This window comes from Rhinolophus ferrumequinum, chromosome 2 (genome assembly GCF_004115265.2).
Source record: "Rhinolophus ferrumequinum isolate MPI-CBG mRhiFer1 chromosome 2, mRhiFer1_v1.p, whole genome shotgun sequence".
NCBI lineage: Eukaryota > Metazoa > Chordata > Mammalia > Chiroptera > Rhinolophidae > Rhinolophus > Rhinolophus ferrumequinum.
In genome coordinates, this window is record NC_046285.1 from 72982464 (window position 1) to 73009083 (window position 26620).

The 26620-nt window shown below is 35.0% G+C and overlaps 1 protein-coding gene across 19 annotated transcripts in view; it reads left to right on the forward strand.

Annotated features, from left to right (window-relative positions):
* Window positions 1–26340, forward strand: part of MECOM (MDS1 and EVI1 complex locus) — a 539102-nt gene extending 512762 nt beyond the window's left edge. For 10 of the 19 annotated variants that reach the window (XM_033133043.1, XM_033133007.1, XM_033133016.1 and 7 more), the window contains 8 exons: window positions 3677–3703; window positions 9140–9306; window positions 10377–10454; window positions 14007–14176; window positions 16093–16237; window positions 19314–19550; window positions 20407–20590; window positions 24239–24519. In XM_033133043.1, coding sequence (XP_032988934.1) covers window positions 3677–3703; window positions 9140–9306; window positions 10377–10454; window positions 14007–14176; window positions 16093–16237; window positions 19314–19550; window positions 20407–20590; window positions 24239–24373 — 1143 coding nt within the window. In that variant the 3' untranslated portion in view covers window positions 24374–24519. Of the gene's footprint in view, window positions 1–3676; window positions 3704–9139; window positions 9307–10376; window positions 10455–14006; window positions 14177–16092; window positions 16238–19313; window positions 19551–20406; window positions 20591–24238 lie in introns of all 19 variants that reach the window. The other 9 variants (XM_033133052.1, XM_033133025.1, XM_033133034.1 and 6 more) reach the window with 3 other exon arrangements.
* The last annotated feature ends 280 nt before the right edge of the window (window positions 26341–26620 follow it).

Consider the following 26620-nt stretch of genomic DNA (forward strand, 5'->3'; position numbering starts at 1 on the left):
GTAAGGGTTAGAAATATTCCAATTAGTATTTATTTTATATAGGAAGGCTAAGAAATGATATTATTTACATAATTACTTTATGGAAAAGAAGCAAGTTCCAAAATAGTAAATGTTTATCAGGTACTTATAATTTATATTTAGGCTGATCTAAGTTACACTTGTAGGCCTCATGGACTAATAAACCTAAACATAATATGCATTTTGTGTCAGATATTATACAAAAGATATATCCCTCTTGATATACAAAAGGTATATCTCCCTTTTTAATTATAACTAGATACTTATGAGGATACTTACAGTTACATACATTTAATTACAATAATCAAATTGTTTATTCTAATTATCTTTAAAATCTAGTAATTAATCACTTCAAAATTAAGTGCTATGGATACATGGTATAATGGAGGGAAAAACAAAAGGACTGGGATTCAGTGTCTTTGAGCGACTCAGTCTACTCAAGTTAGTTTCCTTATCTGTAAGATGGGGAATTGGATGTAAGTTCCCTACCCTCTCTGAAATTCAAAGATTTCTAGCTAGCCATGGTAAACTTACTGGTTCATAAGATGGGCGACTTTGCCTGCTAATCACTCCATATGTGCATGCAACTGTTACAGATATAGTATGTAAATATTTTAAAAGAAATAATGCAAGAAAATATGTTATCTTTGAATATCCCCAAAGTTAATGAAGGGTCATAAAAGACGGGACATGTGTACAGTGCTTGGAGCACTGCAGTCATTCCCTCAGATCTTGGCAAACACGCTGGTGAGAGCACAGTGCAGAGTGTGTTTTCTTTCCACACCAGAATATCATGCGTTGGTATAAAGGACTGCATCTTGTTGTATGTTGCTATTAGTGATAATCAAGAGTGATAAAGTGTTTAAGACCTGGTATGTCATGAAGATTGATCAATCTGAATGGACTCCTGTATTCTGGATTCTGGAGCAGGGTGCTGGAGCCCCTGCTTCCCCAACAGTTAACGCTTTAGTTGCTGGATGGATGGGCTGTCTCAGGATCTTTGGGAACAGGTTAGGGGCAGCAGGAGGACATTCAGGATGCTTGGCGCAGAAGCCATTTACTAAGACTGCGAAAATACTTCGTTATTTTCTAACTATCATGGCTGTTTCCATGCATAACGGCTGTACATCACTATGATACAGGTGGCTTAGAGACTGTTGCCTGGGAGAAGCATGGGTCACTCCATTTTCCACAAGCCTTCAGAAAAACTGCCGTCAAATGTTCTGAAGTTGCAGTATTGTTTTTTGTTTTTTCTAGGACTGTATCAAATTCCATCCTACCTTCAGATCTATGTTCAAACCAACAAAGAAATAAACAAACAGACATTGCCCAGGGTGTGGGGCCAGAAATAAATGCTTCACAACTGGCTTCACTACTGATTAGCGAAAGTGCTTAGGTTTTGAGCAATGTGGTTCATCTCTGAGCCTTCTCTATCAGTGTAATGGCAACACCCCTTCCAGATGTACCAAGGTAGTTGAAAGGACCAGTGTTCATGGACTAACATAGTTAACATTGTGCTTGGCATGTGGAAGGACCTACATGAGGCAACACTCTTATTAATAATGGATGCAGAAAAATAAAATGCCCTTTTGCCATCTCCTGAGCCAGTTTCTTTGGCGGGGCAATATCGTATATCTAGAAGTACTTGTAAAGATGCTCAGTGTGCTCTAGGTGCTGTCTCATCAGGCAGCAACAAGGGTCACTCAGAGCAAGAAGCCAAAATGGAGGGACTTGCCTCTGCTCCCAGGGCTCGTGATGATTTAACAGCTAAATAAGTGTTTGGATAAGACCATTTATTACTTCATTTCCATTGAAATTTTATTGGAGCAAATCTTGTGGTCCCTCTAGGGCTTCTTTAGTGTCCTCTTCAGAATTAGAATAATACCTACTCTATCTATTTCTCAGGGTTATTATAATAATAAAGAGGAGACCACATATTCTCAATGCTTTAGGGAAAACATATAAATGGATACATCAATGCTTGGTAGTGATATTCTCTGTTTGTATGTCTTGGTATGCTATTCAGCATGTTCCTGCCCACTGCAGAATTCTTAATCAATGAAAGGTGAATGGCTCAATAGGTACTTACTGAATTTTATTGGAAGATTATTAGGCCATGTTACTGACTTTTGAATAATAATATATGTTTTAAAAATTCTTGTCAGAAGTATCTAGAAGATATAGAAACATATATTATACATCAAAATTAAAAGATAAGTGCTGGCTTTTTATCATTCTCAGGGTCTAATTTCCTCTCTTAGTTCAATTCTTAAAGAAGTATGTTGCTCTATCAGGCCACTAGAGGACTATTTAGCCCTCTATTTTTTCTCTATAAATAAGTTAGTTTAATGTAATGGAGTAATAAGCACAGTAGAGGTTCTCCTTGGCTAAGTGGTTGAAAATTACTTGTGGAGTCTTAGTTTAGGTTATGATTTTGAAAAGGAGGTACAGTCACAAGTATTATAGATGGGATGGAGTGGTATTACTGTGCGATTTTGGAATGTTCATTTCATTGATTTCTGTTTGGGTACTTTTGCTCACATTGGTAGGTCATTTGAATTGCCATGTGGCAATAACATTGTTCTAAACTGGATATTATTCCTTGGATGATTTTCCTATACTTTTAATATTATTTTTGCATTTTATTTTGGTTATTCTTGCATTTATTTCAGATGTTTGGCTTTGTGTACAGCTGTACCAGGGACTGTTTTACTTCTGTTTCTGTCCTTCATTCATTCATTTTGATTTTCTTCCTTTTAAATGGTCTGCCTCTTGTTATTGTTTCCCAAGGAACTGGAAAAAAATTAATCTTTTCCCAAGTTTTTCATTTATATATTGATGTGAAATCACTTAGGTCCTTTTGCCCTTCATCTTCTATTTTGCTTTCAACAAATGTTTCTTATTGCTATATTTCTTTTGTGATAAACCTTTCATCCTTAAAACTCTGTATCTTTCTTATTAAGATACTAGAACTTATAATAGCAAAATATATCCCCTTTTAACCAAGAAAAATGGTATTTTTAAGTGTATAACATTTGTTTCCTGGAAACTTCTCTCTCACTGAAGTTTTCTCCAGTGATTCTTGGCATAAATAACTAGACCTTTGTAGTTTTAAAAATTAATATCTTAGGTGTTCTGACTACTGATGGTCTGAGTCCTAGGTTAATAACAATCAAGCAGTGCATTTCTGAGTACATCATCTTTTGTTACTCAGTGATTCACATTTGGGTAAATATCTTATTTTCTTTGTTATTAACATTATAAAAATGCAAGAGACTACATTTTTTTCAAGAAATTACTGAATTTAGTTATTAAAGTAAAAGTTAGGAATCTTGTTTTTCACTGAGGAAAAACAAATAAAGAGGATGTATCTATTTTGCCGTTTAAGTGTTGGTAGTAGGTAGTGTTTAGCTTTCTTGGAAAAAAGACAATCTGGTTTGTAACCTTGATTCTAAATTTAATTTAGGTAAAGAGAGGCAACTCAGCAGTGTTATAAAAATATTCAATTTTCATTTCCACAGCTTTTTACTCAAGGTTTGGTTACATGATAAATAAAAATTACTGAGTTAGTATGAATGTTAGTTTCTCAAAGGATAGACTGCAGTAAAGATACTGATACAGAAGTAATTTTTTGTTTTTGTTTCAATTTTGCTCCCAGTTCCAACTGCCTGATCAGAGAACTTGGGTAAGTTTCCTGCTTATATTTTTGACTAAAATAATATAGCTTTATAAAACAACTTATATTCTAAATTGCTGTACAGATATAAAGATTTCTGAGCCCCTTTCTATTAACTGGTACGGCTTCAGAAGATAGTTTTTCAGCTTGTCAAGCTGCAAAATCCTTTGTTATAATTGGGCATTTAGTGTGCTATAAATTGTTTATAGAAAGAAGTTTATTCCATACATCTGACCCATTACACATAATTATACCTTGATATAGAACTCTTTCTGGGCACTTGGGAGCATATTGTTAGAGAGGCTTTGAGATAGGTCACTAAATGGAAACAACCATTATTATTTGGGGGAGCCTGTATCAGCATGTTAAAGATGCTTTTGACAAAGCCTTCAAAAGGATAAAACCTGAACTTACGTGTAGACACAGGCTGACGCTAGAATTTACATCATATATCCCAGGACAGAACTCAGTTCTGATTCTATGAAGAAATAAGATAAAATGTTTAAAAATCTGTATCTAACTAGCTAATGGATCTTTCAGCACTGGGTTTCACTTCCTCAGCTTTCAGTTGCCATTTCCAGATACAGTCAGTCGTCAGCTAATGCTACTTAGTATAGGCCATCTTTATTTTTAATTCAAGATTAAATATAGTGCTTATTTAGTTTTCACTCCCAAATAAGCCTTGGGTCAATGGAATCATATACAAATAACATATATTATAAAATTTCCTTTAAATGTATGTGCTTTCACTTTTTCATTCACCTCTTCAAAATATACTGGTTCTGAGGTATGAGTAAAATCTTGGGATATAGTTCAGTTTTCCTTTGGTTACCATATATAACTATATAAAAATTATTTAAGGTGGAGAACTTTAGCATTTACCTCTTCCCTCCGTCTGATGTTCCTTTAGTAGAAATTCCTCCATTTTATTTCTTTTATGGAATATGTAATGAATTGTGATTGTTCCCATCTTGATAGACTTTTAAAGATTTAAGTTCATTTATTTTACAAGTGGGAGAGAGAGAGAGAGAGAGAGAGAGAGAGAGAGAGAGAGAGAGAGAGAGAGACTGCCTTAAGCAAAGTTGTGTAGTAGATGGGGTTGTTCTTTGATTATCTTGGCCTTTCCTGGCAGAGGCACATCCTGAGTATCATGCTTCACGGTCCTCATTCTTTCTAAGGTAGAGTATTACTTGCCAGTGGCTGTGATTTTGGCTGCTTCAACCATAAAGTGCTGTCCCCTACATAAATGGCCAACAGTTCTACCAACTTTATAAAGCCAACTTCATATGTTAAGTTAGACTCCATTTCCTGATAATACAATGATATAGCAACTGCCATCGCAATGCTTTGGCAATACTCCCGTTGCATTGATTCATAGGTTTCTCAGAGCTATGATTTATATTTGTATTATAAACCATAGATATTAGTGGAAATATTAAATACATGTTTTTTAATTACTTTTTAGTGGTAAAAACTCTAAATGATTTCATAATTATGATTGCAGAATGTGATACATGGAGTGAGATAACCATAAAATATGAATACTTACTTCCCCCCAAATGGCCATAATTTTGAGATTTCTCAAGATTATCAAGTGAATAAATATAGAAAACTACTAAATCCACAAACTTTCCCATCATAAGTTATTTATGAAAAGTTATTTTATGATAAAGTCATGTGTAATCTAATTTGTGAAACATTAGGTCACATAATTTATGGTGCTATTGAACATATCATTTCATATAATCAGATTGTCACTTGAATAGTTTTAATGAGAAACTTCTTTATGTCATCATTATTGGCTGCCAGATAATAAATGTTAAGCTAAGTGCTTAGGACACAGTTGATGATATCTTGCCTGTTGAAATGTTTTTAAAAATACTAACTTTATTTGACTAGAGATATAGCTACTTTTTTTTTTTGGTAAGAACTAGGGAGTTGTGTCTAAATATTAGTTTGCGTCAGTATAAAGTTAATAGCCTCTTGGGAACTGGAAGGGGGTGAAATGACTTCCTCTTCCCGACATCTGGCTGCAGATACCATCAACAACTATTACATATGTAAATAAAAATTACTGTTCCATAGGAAAAAAAAAACTCATTTACTGATTGGAGATTAGCCTATGACATTAATAGAACACAAGGCAATACATTTCTAAACTATATGATCTAACTTTTTCCTCCTTTATTTTCCCCATTCTCAGCAAATTTCTTTTTCCTAGTCGTACACATTGCCCTCTTCATTGCCTTTTTCATAATTGAAAAATATGTATAGCTAAATTCTGTTCCATTTAATCCCAATTCATCTTGACTTTTAAAATAGCAAGTCAGACTTTAAAATGAATGTCAAAATTTGCCACTTCTCTGTGGTAAGATTTACCACTGTAAAGTGAATGTTATTCAAGAAGAAGCATCATCTGAGACAGCCCAGATAGCCAGAGAAAGTTGGGGTTTTAACTCATACACTAGATAAAGCTCATTTTAATCCAACACCTTAATTCAAAATACTGGTTAGGGCTAATGTTGGTCACAAAATTGCTAAATTACTCCAACTGGCAGATGTCTAGGTCACTTCTATCTGTCCAGTAGGGAAACTTATTCTTTTCAGCTGAGATTAAGTGCTATGAGAGCAAATATTATGAAGATGAAAGGAAGGATTCAGTGATGGCTTTTATGTTGCTTCAGTGGTTGCTAGCTAGACAGAAAGTTGTGTGTGTGTGTGTGTGTGTGTGTGTGTTAATAGCTACCCTCAGCTCACTTCCCATCTTCCTTCTCTCCCTTTTCCTCACTCCAATTTAATCCTCTTTTCATTTGACACCAGAAGTCCAAGGTGGGGGTGGCTTATAAGAGAGGCACCTGGGTAGCCCCTATTGTTCTTCCTATTATCTTTAAGAATGTGGTTATTTAGTCATCCAGCCCATAGTATATTTTCTTATTTCTTGATGGTTTCCCCAAATCGAAACAATTTGAGGTAATCGCAGTGATCTTTCTTCAAAAGGAGCTATTAGCAGCTACTAAAGCAAGACACATTTCTCAACAGCCAATTGCTCTTAAATAACTTGAAGGACTTGTAGTTTATATGAGCTAGAGATGAAAGCTGAGAATAATAATAGTCATGAGTAAGCTATTTTCCATATAAAAGGAAAAGTGTTTCTATAAGATGTATCGCCACAGGAATCTGAGTGTGTCGGCAGGGTGGACACTCAAATGATTTAGAACCACTAGATAATGAAACTTTACTCAAATATTAAATGTACATAAATAAAACATTTATAATCATCACCCATGAACTTACTATTCTGTCCAATAAATATATACAATCATGACCCTTCCCCTGGCTTGTTACTGCTAATCAGCTTGAAGGCCAGAGGTCGTTTTTCACTCGGACAATTTATTCCACAGTGGGTGGAATATCAAAATGATTTTCTGCAAGGAACAATTAGAAGGAATAAATGCAAATAAAATAGTATCATAAAATATTTCTGGATTGATTTTTAATAAATAAAATCCCAAGTAATAGAAAAATGCTGGGGCTCTGGCTAGAGGGGGATAATGACCGTATTCTGCAGGGACAGAGTTTCCGCCAACCTCTCTGAGCGGCATCATCATTCCATATCTCTGTCCTGTGATCAGTATGTGTCAAAATCCTTCATAGTGACAAATGTGCTGTCCGCTTGCATCTGTGGAGAATGTTTTAGCAGCTGAGTGATTATGAATCAAACCCCTGAGCTTATAGCTCCTACCGCCTCCCAATGCGTTCACATTTGTCGTCTGACAAGTAAATGTATCTTGACTTTCCTCTGAGATTTTTTTGCACTGTGTTTGATGAAAGACATTTGGCAAATTGGCAGTGGTACCCTGTACGTTGTAATTTGTAGCTAGCATTAGGAGTCTGGGCCTGAAATGGGAGAGCAGGCTCCAGGATAAAGGGAAAAGAAAGAGAGCTAACTACAACATGAATAGTCATTTGAAGAATCAAACATAAAATATTCCCTTTGTAAGAAGGGAATCATGTTCAGACCATCCTGTGAAGATTTTGCCCTAGTTTAAGAAGTCAGTGGTATTCTGTCCAGATATGTGTCCATGTGTGTACATGGAATATATTATTTTGTTAATTTTCCCTTTTGAGTAGAAATTGTTGCCTTTTATATTTAACCTGAGTTTGAAAATTAGGCCTCCAACTCTGTCCTGCCATCTCACGAGCAAAAGAATCATCGTCTTGGGCTAAATGGTTGCTTGAATGTGCAGTTGTTACCATTTTTAATCCTTGCATGGAGTCTTCTGGTCTACCATCCCAGGTCTTTGAGAAACATACAGAGGGCATATAGAGTGCAAACACCTTTTTAACAGCTCTCTGAGCTCTCCAGTGGCATAGTGCCCTGAGAACCAAATAAATAATGGGAGAGTTGATTTAACAAGATGGCTTGAGAGTTTGCTTTTTCTACTTAAAAAGTTCAGTACTAAGCAGCTTCCAAATAAAATGTAAGCACTGAAGAAACTTAACATTTTGGGAGTGTTGAAGGAAAGGGGACAGTCCCTCTAACTGTGGACATTAAGGATCATGCTGACTTTAAAATTAAATGTCTCCCTCTGATTGTGACTATCAAATACACGTGCAGGTGGACAAAAACTTGAAGATTATAAGCAAAATAAATTAAGTTGTTTGAGGGGAAGAATTCAGGAGTAGTTTTTCTTCAAGAATAGTTCTCCAAGAGTGTGGTTACACTAATTTTTCCCTTTATCTTATAACACCCATGTCAAGTTATATTATGTGAAGTTATAATGTTATGTGAACTGTTCTTCCAACTCAATCTTTGCCCAGAATGAATTAATATTTCATCAAAATTCTTTGTATACAGCCCCACTTAAAATCTAGTATATCCAGATATTAATTTAACATAGTCTTAGGCAAAATACCTCTTACCCATTTAATTTTTCTTTCTGCAATAGACACATTTGGCTTAAGCTGTAGCTTTGGAACACTTGATGTTTTTCATACTGTGAGTTCTTTTCATGGGACTCCATACTTCCCATGGTTTTTATTAACAAGGCAGGCATACAGGACCTTTCCCTATAATTTCTCATCTGCTGTTGGTATCCATAACATAATACTAATGCTCTCACTTAATTTAATAAAAATCTAATTTAGCTTTATTATCTCTCATGTATTTCATTGCTCAATTGTATATCAGATTATTGTAAAATGGTCTAACCCAGGTCTTATGAAAAAGTCCACCCAGCATTTTATAAGCGTTATAACCTTTGTTATTTTCAAAATCAATGAATTCTCTTATTGTTTGTGTAATATTGGGACATCACAACCTCTTTCTACAGACCATTGCATTCAGCTTCCATTTTATTAATGATGTTCTTGGTTTACAAGAGGTTATTACAGAAAAACGGATGTCAGATGTGCCCCTCATGGTCTTGTGCTTTTGCCTTTCAGATGTCAGCTATTGAAAACATGGCGGAGAAGCTAGAGAGCTTCAGTGCCCTAAAACCTGAGGCCAGTGAACTTCTACAGTCAGTTCCCTCCATGTTCAACTTCAGAGCGCCTCCCAATGCTCTGCCAGAGAACCTCCTGAGGAAAGGAAAAGAACGCTATACCTGCAGGTAACTGCAAAGTTAATTATGGCTGGCTTTCCAAAAATCTCCCCTCTGATTTCAAAGGCACTGCTGTTTGTTTTGGAAATTATTCTTGATTGGATGATTAATAGCGACCATGATAGATCTCAAGCACTTCAAAGTACTCTTTATTTAGTGAGATATAAAAATAGTGGTTTTAAAAAAATTATTATTAAATGAGAATTTTAACACAGGCCATTTGGTTGTGATAAATGAGTTTGGAAACAGTCCAAATACTATCTACTTGTTTCACTTTGATATTTATGAATTTTCTTTCACAGTTAATTATTTTCATCCAAAGGTATAATACTACTGTCCTCAAGCATACATTTATTAATTGTCATGGCATTGAAGAATAAGGCCATTAATGAAGGACGAATAAGGTTGAGAAGTGAAGAAAGCTAGTTAATAAGTTTCTTGTTACTCATCAGTAGTACAATAAAGCTTGTTTTTTGTTTGTTTTCTTTTTAAAATAAATTGTGCTTATAATTTCTGAATTGTCCTTAGAAATTTGTGGCATCAGGCATATCAATTTATCTGCTCTTTGGAAAATGTGTCACTGTTTCCAGAAAAGGTTTTGTAGCAACATACCTTGATGGATGAGGTCTTAGAATCTTGTCTGATCTGATACCACTCAATGTACAGAGAATTGTCACTGTGGTTAACATGTAAAATGAGTTGCAACATTTGAAATCTGTTTACGTCAACCCAGAATCACAGACTCTTGTCATTTTTTTATCCCCTTGTCTGGTTTAGTTTTGTTAATATAAAGATACAGAGTTAATATAGAGGCGTATGGGGGTCATCAAAACTAAAGTCTATTTTCATAAACTGCGTGCTTATGCATGATCAAATTCAACCAGATCTCACAACGCAGTCTTTATTTGTAGAGTTATTTATATCTGTAGAATGGCTTTGTTGCAAATTTTAAATACCAAAGACATGTGAGTTCCATGCAAGATTAATTAAATCAGGAATAAGCATCTGGCTTCTATGTGGCTTGAGTGAAATAAAATCGATTGTGCTGACTTTCTCTTGTAAACATCTTTCCATAACAGATACTGTGGCAAGATTTTTCCAAGGTCTGCGAACCTAACACGGCACTTGAGAACCCATACAGGAGAGCAGCCTTACAGGTTTGACGATGATTTTTACTAACTATCCTGATAACTACTATGATAATTAAAGTGGACTCATTGCCACAATTTTAAAGGATTTTTGTGCATTCTATTTGATTTTGAGTCAAAGAAGAATTAACTAATGGCTAGGATAAAAATTAGAAGAGTCCTCATTTCTTTAATCCAAGCTTCTTATATCTCATTTTAAAAGTTCTAGCAATATCTAGTACAGAATAAGTGTTTAAGAAATGTTAGCCATTTTGAAGTCATTTTAGAAATTATTTTAGTGCTCTTTCTCAATAATTAGTGTTATTTGGATTGACATTAATCATAGCATTGCAGCCTCCTTTTCCAAGCCTTAAATCTCTGCTGGGAGTTAACAATTGTTATATAACTTTGTTTTCCCAGTACAGTTGAGTCAACGTCCACAGGTCCCATTAGAAAATTTAAGGAATAAACCTTAAGCCTTCAAGGAGGAAAAAAATGTGGAACTGGGGTAGAGCACATAAAATAGAATGTATTATGGGAAGAGGGGCAATTCTAGCAACAATTTCTAAAGCATCTCTTAGGTTATTCTGTTAAATGTCAAGGTCAGTCATGTGACACATGTCTAATTTTAGTATTATGTCCAATTTTAGTATTATTGTTTATTAAAAAGTGAAAATAATCAACATTTTCCAGTCCAATTTAAAAATATAATCTACATTGTTTAATGTGCAATGCTTGGGACATAGTATTAGATACTCATAAATATTTCTTCAAAGGAATGAATGTTATCTTACATAATATTATATTAATTTCATTCGGCTTTGAAATTCTTATGTATTGCATATGTGTAAAATTATTTTTGTCTGAATGCTCACTTTTTCCATTAAAATAACTAAGTGATTTACCAGGTTTCAAAGACTTTTTATATACAAGAATAAGAAAATGGGTAGACCAATACTTATTTGAAGATAATGGAAATTTTATGAGAAAACTAGAGTGACATAAACTTAGAAAATAACAGCTTTTTCTTAGATTCTTTGCTTTCCTATATGTTTTATAAATTACTAATCATAAGTGATATTTCTACTTTATATGTGATAGGATTCACTTGGTATAATAGGTCTCAGAGAGATGTAAAAATGGAGTGTTAACAGATTTCCCTTTTTGAGAAAATTTCAGATCCCAGGAATTCTACTTAAGTGAAGGAAAGATTTCCACACTTACATTTCGTTATGGCCAAGGGCCTGGTATGCAACTGTGATATTACGCTCGTTTTGCCCTTTCTTTATACTTGAATGCAGTCGTTTTATTCTATCCCATAAATGGTGCTGTTATTGTCTGTGTGTTCTTAAAAACACAAACCAAAATATTGGCATAGCTGGGGATCTTAAGTATTTACCCAGCTCCCCTGTTTTACAAGTAAAAAATTCAGATCCGCAGATGCCATTTGCCTTCTGTATGGTCTGGTACTAACAGATCCAGAATTAAAACCCAGGCCTGGAGCTCTCACGTCAGGGTTTTTATCTCATACTATGATCCCATAGGCTCCCGTGACCCATATGTTTACATCCAAATTCTTAATAATGTACTGCTCATGATTGTGTTATGTGTTCATTTTAAGCATTTCTGAAAGTTAGGCTTTTAACCACCTACTAATTTCTTGGAGTAGAATGGAATGATTTTTTTATTTAGGAGCACTCAATCTTTTGCCAAGACATTAGCAAAGGAAAGATACAAAGTAACAGATAATTATTGGTTAGAACATCCTGATTGGCGAATTTTATTTATATTAGTGTGGATGATGTTTATTAGATTTGGAAAAGTCCCATTTCATACAGGCAGAAAGTTGGAAGCATGTCAAAGAAAAAAAATCTCTCTTCCTCACGATTTGTGTAGAAAATGTTTTGAGTAAAAATTTTTCTGAAATGTTTTATGGGAGTATGTTTTCTCTATCAGTATTTCCTAGGTTGTTCTGCTTATTAGTACAACACAATTGTGGTAATTATACCATGGTTCTTGTTGCAGTGGGCTTTGGAAGTTGACAAAATTATTGTAGAGAAGGCCATGACTCCATATATATATATATATATATATATATATATATATATACACACACACACATACACACACACATATGTTTTTACCCAAAGGAAGAGGCTAAACTATTATAACTACTATCAATGTAGGGTTTCACAAGTTTTGAAATCAATATTATAAGTGAAGAAAGTTGAAGAACCTCATGATGCCAGAACAGTTTTTTAAGGGGGGAAATTAAATCAGTCTTTGAGTTGGTTTATTGATACTATGCCAAAGTAACTAGTTTAACAGATTTATTTTCCCCACTGAACTAACTAGACTTCTGGCATCACATAGAGACAGCCATAGAAGCCCAAACACTTGGAGTGGAATGGGGTGATTTTTGATGTAGAGCACTTGAGCCACAGAGTCTGCATTCAGAAGTGGGAGGAGAAGGGTTCTTCACACATGGAAGACTGAGCTGAGGATTTTCTGGCTGCTAAATTAGACATTTTCACTTAAAAGTTATCTGGAGAAAGTTGATTTTTTTTTTCCCAACACCACACATACCAAAAAATCACATAAACAAATAATGCAAACTTTACTTTAAGATACTAGAGAATACCCCATCAATTACCACTTTTCTTCCTCACCAATAAGAGCTTGCGGGGGGAGAGGGGAGTTATATTTTTATTTTATATCTAAAAGAGAACTCCAAAATAATTTATGATTTTTTTTTTAATTTCATGGAAGGTAGAAATAATTAGCTAACTAATAATTCGTGCTTTCCTGAAAAACTGACCTGGTTCAGAACTGCCACAGATTCTTTAAAGAAAAGTAGAAATGGAAAACTGAGGGAGTAGGGAGAAGGGAAGTTAATGAAGACCTTTGTTTTTATTCCAAAAGGAGAATTTAGTGGCACTCTAGCTTTATTTTGTAACAGTTTAAAGGTTAATAGAGTAAAGGATTTGGAGGCTCCTAATTTGTACAGATTATGAAAATCTGTATCTTTGCTATCAGACTAAACTATTCACATTTCCTCAGTTTTAAAAGTTTGGAATGTTTATTGTTATTGTGGAGAAGATAAAGGAATTTTCCTTTAGGATTCGCAATTGAGAAAGTGAGTTTACTGAGAAATTATTTACTCAGACTGTGAAATTTTGAATTAAAAAATGATCTTTTTACTTTATTTGAAGAATATGTGAATTTGTTCCAAGCTTGTTTACAGAGGATTTAGTTGTATTGTCCGAAGAAGGAGATAAAACAATACTAATATTTCTTAATGTCCTGAATTTTATAAGGTTTATTTAAAACAGTAGAACTGATTGCCCTAATAAATTTAGGAGCAATGAAATCACCAATATTTTATTATCATTTTCCATAAAATCACGATAATCTTTATAAAGTAATCAAAGTCTATTGGAATTGACCGCGTGAATAGTTTTCTTGCCTGTGCCTTTTCTCTAAAATGGTGTTTTAAGGGTGATAATTTTGGATATCTGGGGTACTAGTCTTGAGAAATATCTTTTGATTTGCTTGTAAAATTTCCCTGTGTTTATTTTTCAGATGCAAATACTGTGACAGATCATTTAGCATATCTTCTAACTTGCAGCGGCATGTTCGCAACATCCACAACAAGGAGAAGCCCTTTAAGTGTCACTTATGTGATCGGTGTTTTGGTCAACAAACCAACTTAGACAGACACCTCAAGAAACATGAGAATGGGAACATGTCTGGTAGGTAATCAATTGTGTTATGAGGAGAAGATGGCTTATTTTATTACTTGAAAACATAATCTTTCTTCTCTCATTCCACTTTGACTCTAGAATCAGATCCTATTGTGAAAATTTGTTTTTCCTTGAGATTTTAGAGTGATGTGATTGTTGAATAGTATACAATTCAGAGCCTTATTTGAATTATTTTTTATTTTCCTGGATTCATCCCAATGGGCAATCTCAAGCAAAGAGAATCATGATCCAAACTCACAGGAGACTTATAAATCAAGATTTCCTAAATTGCAGGGAACAATCTTTGCACCTTTTGGCACAGAATGTGGCCCCCAGGAGTGGCAGGGTTTCCAGAAAGCAGCACCAGACTACCACACTCTGAATGTTAGCCTAGAAACCATGGCTGCTTTTGCAGAAGGCCTGGAGTTCAGAGAATCTCCCTAGAGTAATGTTTTTAGAGATTAGTGACAGAACATTGTGGATACGCTCAGAGTGATTAATAGCAAATGATAGTGGTGTGTGGTTTTGGTCACAAATTCTGTTGCAGCATTAAGTTAAAAAGTGGCACTAAACTTCCCTTAACCCAGACCTGCCAGCACCTAGTTGGCAGAAGAGCTGGTAGGGTTTCTTGCCTTTGGCTTCTAATTGTTAGATAACAAGCCATTAATTACTATTTACCAGCTGGCATATGTGTGTGAAGCCAACCTGTGCAGCCACAATTGGTTTCTGGAGAAGTAGAGAAGTGAATTGGAGGTGGGGGAGGGGGAGAGCATGGAGTTCAGGAAATGAGATTTTTAAGAACAGAAAAAAGTTGGATTTACACAAAGTGGGAACCTTAAGGAAATGATTTTTTTATGAATTCTTCCTCCACTGTACAAGCACATTGCTTATGATCTTGGATGACTACTAAGAGCTACATATACTGTTCATTTCCCTCAAAACCAAAAATCTAATGATCATGGTTTAAAAACATCAGATTTTAGAGACAGAAGTCTAATCCAGTATACAAAACTGGCTATCGTGTAACGGTGTGCTATTATAATTCTTCTAGTCAAAATTACGTCAGAAAAACGATAAGTTAAAAATGTAACATGTCAAAGTTGAATATTTATTTGTTGACCCAGATTGTAACTTTATTAAGCTGAGGGATGGTCTAACCTCTTGTTTTTGTCATCTAGATTATTGTGATGAACTATTAAATTGTAGATATTTTGTGGACAAGATAAACAGTATGAAGTGAATGTTAGTATACAGTTTGACCACATATAAAGTGGTTATAACTTTGTAAATTTATGGAAACCTTACAGCAATCTTGTGACGCAGGTATATGATTCTAATTTTGTAGGTAAGGAAGCTGAAGATCATCTTGTAATCATCAAATCTAATACTGTCCTCTTAATACTATACACACAAATCTCTGGACAGTGTATCCTCAGTCTATCCACAGTTTAGCTCACCAAGTCAGAATGCAGAATTTTCAGCATGTTTTCAGTCTTTATTTGGTAGCATACTTTAGCACAGGAGCAATAAATACATATTGACTGCAACTGGACTGTTAAACATATTCTTCTTGCAGAATCCGTTTAAGACCTCTCTCTAATTTGCTTCACTTTATCTCCTCTTGTATGAATCAAAATGTCCCATGTCACAGTGGGCATAGGAGAGAGCTAGTGGGAGAAATAACATCCCTGAGATACTGCACCTCATGATTTCAATGGTTCAAAATATTCCCTAAGGGACTTTCATTGGCATGTGTACTATGATAAATTAGGAAGACTTTGACCTCCTAAAGTTATTGTTATTAATATTCAAAAGAGCTTGTTTTAGGGGAAAAAAACACTGAACAAATTAAGAAAGAAAGAGATTCAAAATAAGTTGCCATATAAATGATAGTCTTTTTCACAAAATGCTTTCTCTCCCATCAGGTACAGCAACATCGTCACCTCATTCTGAACTGGAAAGTACAGGTGCGATTCTTGATGACAAAGAAGATGCTTACTTCACAGAAATTCGAAATTTCATTGGGAATAGCAACCATAGTAGCCAGTCTCCAAGGAACACAGAAGAGAGGTAAAGCTGGAGTTTTCCTTTTTAAACTCTATGATTTCTGAAAGAAACCTGTTTTCAAATACATTTGCTGTGTTTACTTTGGTGACCCTACTATCTACCACCAAAGGCTGGTAGCAGAATAAATATCAAATGCTCTTTAAAGCACTTTACATGTATTAATAATTTCATGACCGTAATAACCCTAGGAGATAGTGACTATTATTATGTATTATGTATTTTATCTGTGAAGGAATGGAGACATCAAAGTTTAAACAACTTGCCAGAGGTCACATAAGTCATAAGTGGGATGCACCTGGGCAATCTGGTTCCAAAGCCCTTTTTTTTTTTTCCTTTTACCACCAGTCTGTTCTGCTTCTCTTTACAGCTAATTAGAATATTTTGTCAAAACCTGCCAAGTAGAAGGGAAAGTCATCACAGGGACTCAATTGTATCAGTGGTCAATAGTCGTTACTATTATATAGCATATTATATTACGATGCTACAGTACATAAAGTAGTATGAAGTTAGTTAATGAAAGTACCATTACTTTCTATCACATAAGTATTATTTTTAGTGTCCTCTCTTTTTGATGCTGTTAAAAGTCAAAGTTAATTATTTTACGCAGTTTTTCCATTAAGGCAAGCTTCAAATAAACATTATTTCCCAAGATAACAAATATATGACCACGTCTGTCCTTCAACTTGTATGACAATGTATCAAAAGTAAAAAGGACATATCTGCTGTTGCCTGACCCTTCAGCCTTAAGAAGTCTGATAAGAACTACAACTTGTGCAGTTGGAAATATCTTTCACTCTGCCCACCCATTTGTGAGTGTGAGAGAGAGAGAGAGAGAGAGAGAGAGAGAGAGAGAGAGAGAGAGAGAAAGGGAGAGGGAGAGGGAGAGGGAGAGGCAGAGGGAGAGAAAATGAGGCAGATAATCAGAGGCAGCAAGTAAAGATAAATAAGGAAAGTAATAATGTCCTTGCATATTAATAATGATATTTACATGATGCGAATAAGAAATATTAAACAGAAAACATCGTTTGGGTTTTGAGAGGTGCCTGTTCAGATTTTCTAGCTCTTAATTGGAGATTTGTGAACCATATAGCTGCACCATCTGGCTTCAACATGTCTGAACAGCGCAGAAGTAAGAAGACTGAGTCATCTAACTGCACCCCCACCTCCTATCGTGCTCCTTTTGACGAATAATTTATCCCCCCTAAATTGCCACATTTGAAAGCATAATTAACAAATAGGTTTTCTTAATCATGCTGGCTTTGTTACTTTTGGTTTTTATCCATGCACTCTTTTGTTCTTTTACTTTTTCTTTCATTTTTTCAAATAACAATTTTGATCCATTTAAGCTAGCAAGTTGGCAGTGTAACTGGAAAATAATAATTTATGTCTGTGCAAACCAAGTTTTCATCGTTATTTGATAAAAGAGGTTAAGAGATTGGTTGTATAAAAAACTTGATGATATGACCATTGCTGGTCAAATGGATTTTTGCTATAAGCATATGTCACACTCAAATTATTATTATTATTATTATTTTTTTACCTTGGGAAATCTAAATATTAGATGGCACTCATCCTTTTAAATGTGGCAAAGTGATAGGGGTCATCATATGAAAAATAGTTACATTAAACATGAAAACTGTACATGACTGTAACAAGAACTTTATTCTTAGCAAGATTTTTGAATTAGTAAATAGGTGAAAGAGCATGACAAAATAGAAAGATTATGAATGGCCCAGGAATCAGGACACCTGGATGCCTATTGGTTTCATCTCTAACAAGCTTTTGAACTCGGGCAAGTGCCTTAACTTCCCTGGTCATATATTTTTAAAAGGAGACAGTTAGGAGAAGATATTCTCTAGTTCAAAACATTTATAATTATTTTGTAACTTAATTTCAACTTTTAAATCTTACTATGAAATTTAACTTGAATTTGCACATATTTTAAATGTTTACTTTAAAGCCTGAAAAGTTTATCCTAGTTACATAAATACTCTCAATGTATTAAGTTGGGACTTCTATGTAATTAAACTTTTTAAAATAAATTTTATTGGGGAATATTGGGGAACAGTGTGTTTCTCCAGGGCCCATCAGCTCCAAGTCGTTGTGCTTCAGTCTAGTTGTGGAGGGTGCAGCTCAGCTCCAAGTCTAGTCGCCATTTTTCGATCTTAGTTGCAGGGGACACAGCCCACCATCCCGTGCGGGCATTGACCGGCAACCTTATTAAGAGCTCACGTTCTAACCAACTGAGCCATCCGGCCGCCCCTAAACTCTGTTTTTATAATTAAACTTTTGAATCACATATTGCAATCCTTGTAATCACAAACTAAAATATAACAAATGACTTTTTAAATATAATAGCCTTTTTTAAAATCATTATATTAGACATGCTTGCTATGTAAGTTTCAAAAGATATTTGTACAGTTACATTTTTAAATAATTTCCCACCCCAGTATTACCATGGGATGAAGGAACATTTTTACATTCAGTCCATCAAGGATAATTTGAAAATAGTACAAATAAGCTCTCAATCACTTCCAAGTTTGAGTAGATATCATACCACCAATGTCACCTAGAAATATCAGATACCTGTTGGTCCTTGGCAGCTACTTTACCATTTTTTAAAGTCTTAGATTCACTTTAGGCATGTGTGTTGAAACTTTTGTCAATGTTGTGCAGGGATATGAATTTTCCAAAAACCTATTATTTTAAATGGTGGGTACTTGTACGGTAATTAGGTAACATTATGTAGAGAAAACATCTGTGTGCTTTTTATATCATATGTAACAGTATCATTTATCAGGGAAAGGCCTGATAAGGAATATGAGACCGAGATTGTTTTTCCAGTTCTGCTGGAGGCTCCATTTATAATCTAACAAATCACCCAATTATTTTTTCCTCATTTTCCTTTTTGTGAGGTTTCATTATTTTCCCATGGTTGCCATAAAGCATAAAAACTAAAATTTACTATAGAAATGTTGAAAATCTAAACTGTGATTAAGAAGACATGCTAACAAAGGTAAATGCATATTTAAACATGAAACCAATAACTGGACCTGTTTCTTTTTTATGCCTTTGAAAGAATGAATGGCAGTCACTTTAAGGATGAAAAGGCTTTGGTGACCAGTCAAAATTCAGATTTACTGGATGACGAAGAAGTAGAAGATGAGGTGTTGTTAGATGAGGAGGATGAAGACAATGATATTACTGGTAAAACAGGAAAGGAACCAGTGACAAGTAATTTACATGAAGGAAACCCTGAAGATGACTATGAAGAAACCAGCGCCCTGGAGATGAGTTGCAAGACGTCCCCAGTGAGGTAAGTGCCTTGGGTGACATTAATAAATAAGCAAGAGTGGATACACGTGGTTATAATTCCTCCTGTTCTGTTCTTTCATTAGAGCAATATTTCAGGTGATAAGCAATTTGTGAGTAACAAGTCATAAAAATTGGACTTGAATTAGCAAAGCATACACAGTGAATTAATTTTAAATAGATGAAAATAATGTAGCCGTCAACATAACCTACAAGCGTATAAATACATCAGTGTTTGTGGAACTCTGATTAACCTGAGGTAGGAAGGATAAATGAAAGTTACACAAGTACACGATCATTTATTTAGATTCTACTGAAAATAATTTAAAGAAAAATAGAGATTTCAACACTATCTAATTCATTCAATAATCTGTTTGTTATTAGTCAAATAATATTGAGATAAATTTCACTTCATTTGACATATATGTAATCTATATAGACGATAGAGTTTTTAAATGGAGAGATTAACCAAACAATGAAATTGATGGGAATATTATATTTTCATATGGATAATGGGTGCTGATTAAATATTATTGCAACTGGCTTTATTTTAAATGAAAATTATAAACGTATGAATTCTGTCTCCACTGCATTGCTGATTTCACATGTCATTGACTTCACCTCTTTATCTCAAATATATGCTTGCTTTAGTTATGAAAAATCTTAAAAGAAATATATTTAAGATACAATAATATTTGTAAACATTTTAAAGAACCCAATAATTGATGCATGCTACTTTATACTGCAAATATAATATAACATTCAACAACTGTATAGATTCAAATGCAAAGTTATTTGGTTGCATAACAAAATGAAAAAGAAAAAAAAATCCTCTGTGCTTTCCCATTGGTTCATTTTAGGTATAAAGAGGAAGAATACAAAACTGGACTTTCTGCTCTAGATCATATAAGGCACTTCACAGATAGCCTCAAAATGAGGAAAATGGAAGATAATCAATATACTGAAGCTGAGCTCTCTTCTTTTAGTACTTCCCATGTGCCAGAGGAACTTAAACAGCCGTTACACAGAAAGTCCAAATCACAGGTATATATTTTCCAGCAGTATAGCATTATGATGACATTGTGCCTTTGATGCCAAAAGGCAGATATTCTATGTTTGCAGTATTCTAAAATCTGAACAGGTTCAGGTGCTTTACTCAAAATGTTCAATCTTTACTCTATGACCGAATCCAAAATCATTAACTAATACAGCAATTAATATGGCTGCATTCTGCACAGAAACTTTTGTGACAAACCATATCCTACAATAACCTTCCTTTACTTCTCAATTCCCTTATTTCATCTATAGGCCATAAAGTTTCTTTGCACTTACTTATATATTACTTCAGAATTATTTTCTAATTGCTTTGCATCTATAATTTTTGTCAACCTAATTATATTTTAAGATTTTTGAAAAGTGAATTCTGTCCTCTATTTGTTTGTCCCCTACTATAGATATTTAATTAATAAGTCACCTAATTATAGAATTTAGGAGTAAACTGAGGATAAAAGAGGAAGTGAGTTGCCAAAAGTCTGAAGCAACTTAAAGGCAGATCTGGAAATAAAACCTATCAATTTTTATTGAATGAACAAATGAATGGTACCCAAATTCATTGGGTTCTACAGCATTCTATCAGCACTATGATAAGTAAAATAAATCTATTTAAGGATCCATAAATACCAATTAAAAGAGCCTCAGTTCTCTTATCACACACACACAGAAAGGAACTCAGTACTTTCTGCTTGATATCAACACTCAACGAGATTGTTCATTCAGGTCAATCAAAAACAAAAAAACAAAAAACAAAAAACTAAAACAAACTTCCTGTTAGTACCATATTTGTTGGTCACTTTGGACTAATTGTTTGATCTATTACTCCATTTTGGAGGTGGCCTGACGTATCGAACACTGTGACCATATTGACTTGTGCATTTAGAAATGACTTTCTATTTGGCTGAGATGTTTTGGGCTGGTCTTAGCAGCCAATGTGATGGGGAAAATATTTTGCCAATGGGATAATACAAGTTTTTCAATATCAGTCAATTCAGTAAAAACTCTAAGATATCATGTATGGTAATAGGCACAGCAAATATTCTTTCTGGATTGAAGTTCAAACAGCCAGCCTCAACACTGGAGTTGCCACGCTCCATGAACTCGAGAACATTACTTTATGACTGTGGGTACCATTTCCTCATTGTAAAGAGGGTTGAAGGGAGAAGATATCTAAGATCACTTCCTGCTCTATGATTCAGTGGCGATACAAATGAATTTTTCAGTTTTTAACATTAAAAGTAAACTAGTCAGAGTAGGCGTCTCATTTTCACTTAGAAACTACCATAAGAGGTGGCTAATATTTTTTTAAATCCTTAATTTCTCATTCTTCCTTCCTAGTTGATCAGAGATAACTGGGGGATCCAGGTTTTCTTTTCATTTTTTAATATTTAAAAATTATTCCTCCAAAATACTTTTCATCATAGACACAATACCTAAAAATTCCTTAAACTTTTAGACATGAATAGAAAGCAGAGGGCCTAAACATCTAGAGATAATGGGTATGATGTATTTCAGTACCAGCCTTTTGAAATAAAGTACCTGCCCAGCTAGGCTAACAATTACCGTCACAGAAATATAAACATTTTGCAATCCCAGCTTATATTTTTACTATTACTTGATAATATCACATATATCGGTTTGGAAGCAGGCCTTTTGGCAAACTGACTTTCATGAGACTCTTTATTCATTTATTCAGTTGTTATTAACTGTCAGTTATGTGCTGGGCACTGATCCTTATGCATGAAAATGTTTATTTCCTTTGATTACCAAAAAAGGCAGATACCCTATGTTGGCCATTTTCTGTAATCTGAATAGATTCAGATGCTTTACTCAAAACACCCACATATTTACTCTGTGATTTTTATAACAATTAAATCCAAAATTGTTGACCAGTACAACAGTGGCTGCATTCTATCTGGAATCTCTGAAAAACCTGTCCTACAAAAATTAATTTCATGATTATAGGTACTGTTTGTATTAGGTACACTGAGCTAAGCACTTTATGTAAGTTAGTACTTGTGATTCCTCCACAACGCTTGGAGGCAAGATTTTGTTATTATTATCCCTATTTTATAAGAGGAAAGTGACCTTCAAAGGTTAAGCAACTTGCCCAACATGACATAGCTAGTTGAGTAGAGACAGGTTAGAAGCCAGGATTAAAATTCAGGATTCCGAAATTTTCTCTGTACTCCCTTCCATCTTTCCAAATATCAGAATGGGTTTGGTTAAAACCTTTTCAGAGTAATCTTTATCTTCATCTCTAAAAGTGAGCACATAATTAGGATAGACAGTTTACATTTAACATTCACTTCATCCATACTTCAAACTGTACAAAGGACAGGGACTCTATAGTATTTATCCTTGAATCCCTGGGACTTAGCACAGTGCCTGGGACAGAGAATAGGTGCTTATGAAATATTTGGTATATATCTGCTGAGATTTTGCAGAGGTCCAGAAGGCAAACTGTGTACATAAAAGTTAAATGTGTACATTTTGAGCAATCACCCAGCAAATCAAAATCAGCCTGCAAGGGCAGATTTTCTAACTGAATGCCATGATTACGGAAGAAACCACAGACCAGCCACATGTCTCAGCATGACTCCCAGAGATGAAATTCTGCTTAACAACAGAGGCATTTTGTCTTTGTTTACAGACAGTGGAATGTCTTTGGCAGGACTTTAATGATTCCACTTCAGCAGCATTTTGACAAGCAAGTTTAGCAATGGATGAGACCAACAATAGCAAATCAACAGTGAAAAGTTCACTCCCAAGTCAAGACCAAACTTTTCATTTGAATATTTTCCTTGGCAACAAATGGGGGATTCGCTGAACACTTATTTAGATTTTGACATGATAATCGGGAAGAAAGAGCACTTCCTCACAGAGCACCTCCCTGCACCTTCTGCTCAGCAGACAGTGGAGCACAAGTGGGTTAGAACGCTGTTGGGTCTTGCGTTTTGTTTCATTTTTGGTAGATCTGACTTGATCTACCTCAACTTTCAAGGTCTTTGGGTGTCAGCATTGAATATTCAAAGCATGGAGGGGAACTGGAAAAAACACTAGATTAAAAGTGGGACAGAAATAAGATTTAATTATGCCTCTCCCATTATCTAGTTGAGTGACTTTGGGCAAGTCATTTCACCTTCAGTGCTCTCAGTTATAAAGCGCAGGAGTTGGTTGAACTGTTTCCTCTACTAGACCACCATCCTGTCAAGGCAGGTCTATATCTTATTCATATTTGCAGTTTCAGTCATAAGCACACAATGCTGTTTTTGGTGAGTTGATCGTGTGCACAAACAGTGGATGGATGACTGTTATATTTATGGCTGGGAAGGGAGATGACTCCTGTTTCTTAATGGAGGCACAATTGACAGTTTGGGTAGGCTAGTTAGTGTTTTGCTCTGTGGATCGTATCACTTTTGTGGTCCCTAGGCACTGAAGGCCAGCAGTAATTCCATGTCATCATAACACACACACACACACACGCACACACACACACCTGACACTTTTTCAAACTCACACATGAGGGATGCTCCTACTCAGGATCCCTTCTCTTTCTAACCTTCACCAATAATGTTCTTCAAATTAAAAGTGATGTTTTTCAAATGCCATTTACTGAGTCTCTCCTTTTTACCCCAGGCATATGCTATGATGTTGTCATTGTCTGAGAAGGAGTCCCTCCATTCTACATCCCACAGTTCTTCCAACGTGTGGCACAGTATGGCAAGGGCTGCAGCAGAATCCAGTGCCATCCAGTCCATAAGCCACGTATGACATTACCAAGGTTGACCAGAGTGGGACCAAGTCCAACAGTAGCATGGCTCTTTCATATAGGACTATTTAAAAGACTGCTGAGCAGAATGCCTTAGAAACCTGAAGGGTCACTCATTTAAAGTCTGGTGACCTTAAACTGAATGATTAAAAAAAGAAAGAAAGAAAAAGAAAAAAGAAAGGAAGAAAAAGAAACTATTTATTCTCGATATTTTGTTTTGCACAGCAAAAGCCGCTGCTGACTTCTGGAGGATCAATGCGACTTAAAGAAATTCAATGAAAATGAAAAACTTGCTGGGGAGAAGGCATCTTCCAGTTCACCCTGCCCTAGAGTGTGGGTGGTGGGTGAGAGGGACAGTTGAGATGGCAGCATTGATATGAACGAACACTCCATAGAAACTGAATTCTTTTTTTGTACAAGATCACCTGACACATGATTGGGAACAGTTGCTTTTAATTGCAGATTTAATTTTTTCCTTTGTTAAAGTTTTATGTAATTTAACCCTTTGAAGACAGAAGTAGTTGGATGAAATGCACACTCGATTATTATAGAAACATAACAGGGAGTCCTTGTTTCCCGTTAACTTTTGCCTTCTTAAGTACTTTGTTTAAAATTAGGGAGAAAGGGTATGTGTATATTGTAAACTATGGATGTTCAATACTCAAAGAGGTTAAGTCAGTGAAGTAACCTGTTCATCACCAGTACCGCTGTACCACTACACTAATACGTGTTTGCCAAATCCTTGTAATAACATCTTGATTTTAGACAATCATGTCACTGTTTTTTAATGTTTAACTTTTTTGTGTGTGTTGCGTGTATCATGTATTTATTTGTTGGCAAACTATTGTTTGTTGATTAAAATAGCACTGTTCCAGTCAGCCACTACTTTCTGACGTCTGAGGCACGCCCCTTTCTGAATTTCAAGGACCAAGGTGACTTGACCTGTGTACGGGAGTGCCAAATAGTGTTTGGCTTTTCTTAACATTCCTTTTTTGTTGTTGTTGTTTTGTTTTCCTTCTTAATGAGATAAATATGAATAGATGCAACTTAGTTTTTGTAATACTGAAATCGATTCAATTGTATAAACGATTATAATTTCTTTCATGAAAGCATGATTCTTCTGATTAAAAACTGTACCCCATATTTTATGCTGGTTGTCTGCAAGCTTGTGCGATGTTATGTTCATGTTAATCCTATTTGTAAAATGAAGTGTTCCAGACCTTATGTTAAAAGAGAGACGTAAATAACAGACTGTATTCAGTTATTTTGTCCTTTATTGAGGAACCAGACTTGTTTTCTTTTTGTTTGTAATCTCATTTTGAAATAATTGGCAAGTTGAGGTACTTTCTTCAAATGCTTTGTACAATATAAACTGTTATGCCTTTCAGTGCATTACTATGGGAGGAGCAACTAAAAAATAAAGACTTACAAAAATGGTTATTTTTCCCACTGTATGGTATTTTCCTTTCTCAAGCAATTTTAGTTTCCCTTTGGGATCCAGTGATTTAAAGATATCGTGTCTGGGGCCTTGATGCCCCTCTGCATTCCAGATGCATGGAATGTAGGGCATGTTTATATTGTTTTGAGATGACATAAGGGATAGCCCTTGGCCCATAAGGAGTTGGGGTGTCTGCTGCTCATTGTTCCGAACTTTCTCCATGTGGTACAAAGTCGTGCTGTCACGAGCAACACAAAAGTCCTTGGTATCATTCCATGAGCGCAGCACCCGTTTTAGTTAGGACAGAGCAACCTACAGTTTTTCTGCTCAGTTTTGCATAGTGCATGCCAAAAGGAGTTCTGTTTCTTATTTTTTCTTTTAGTTGCACAAACACTGTTAACTGATTCACAAGGGAGAAAGAAAAAAACCAACCCCTATAAATTTTCTATGATCCTTTTAAGTCTTTGTCCATGTGCAAATTAGGTATCAGGTTATAATCAGAGGATAGACTTAATTTTGTTTTCTTTCTTTACTGGGGCAAAAAAAAAAAATTCCCTGCATATTGCTACAAATTCTTCAAAATACTCATTTAGCAGTTGCTCCATATTCCATCAGGTTTGATCTATAATTCCTTCAATCATTTCAATTGTGTGGAAAATTTAGGTTTTCTGCTTTTCACTTGTGTAAGTTAATAGTATTTTAATTTTCATGCCCACAATTGTTTCTGTGTGTTCATATATGTACACACAGTGTTGAAATGTGAAGAGTGGTATTTTCATATGATAAATTCTCTTGTGGGAGACCAGTTATG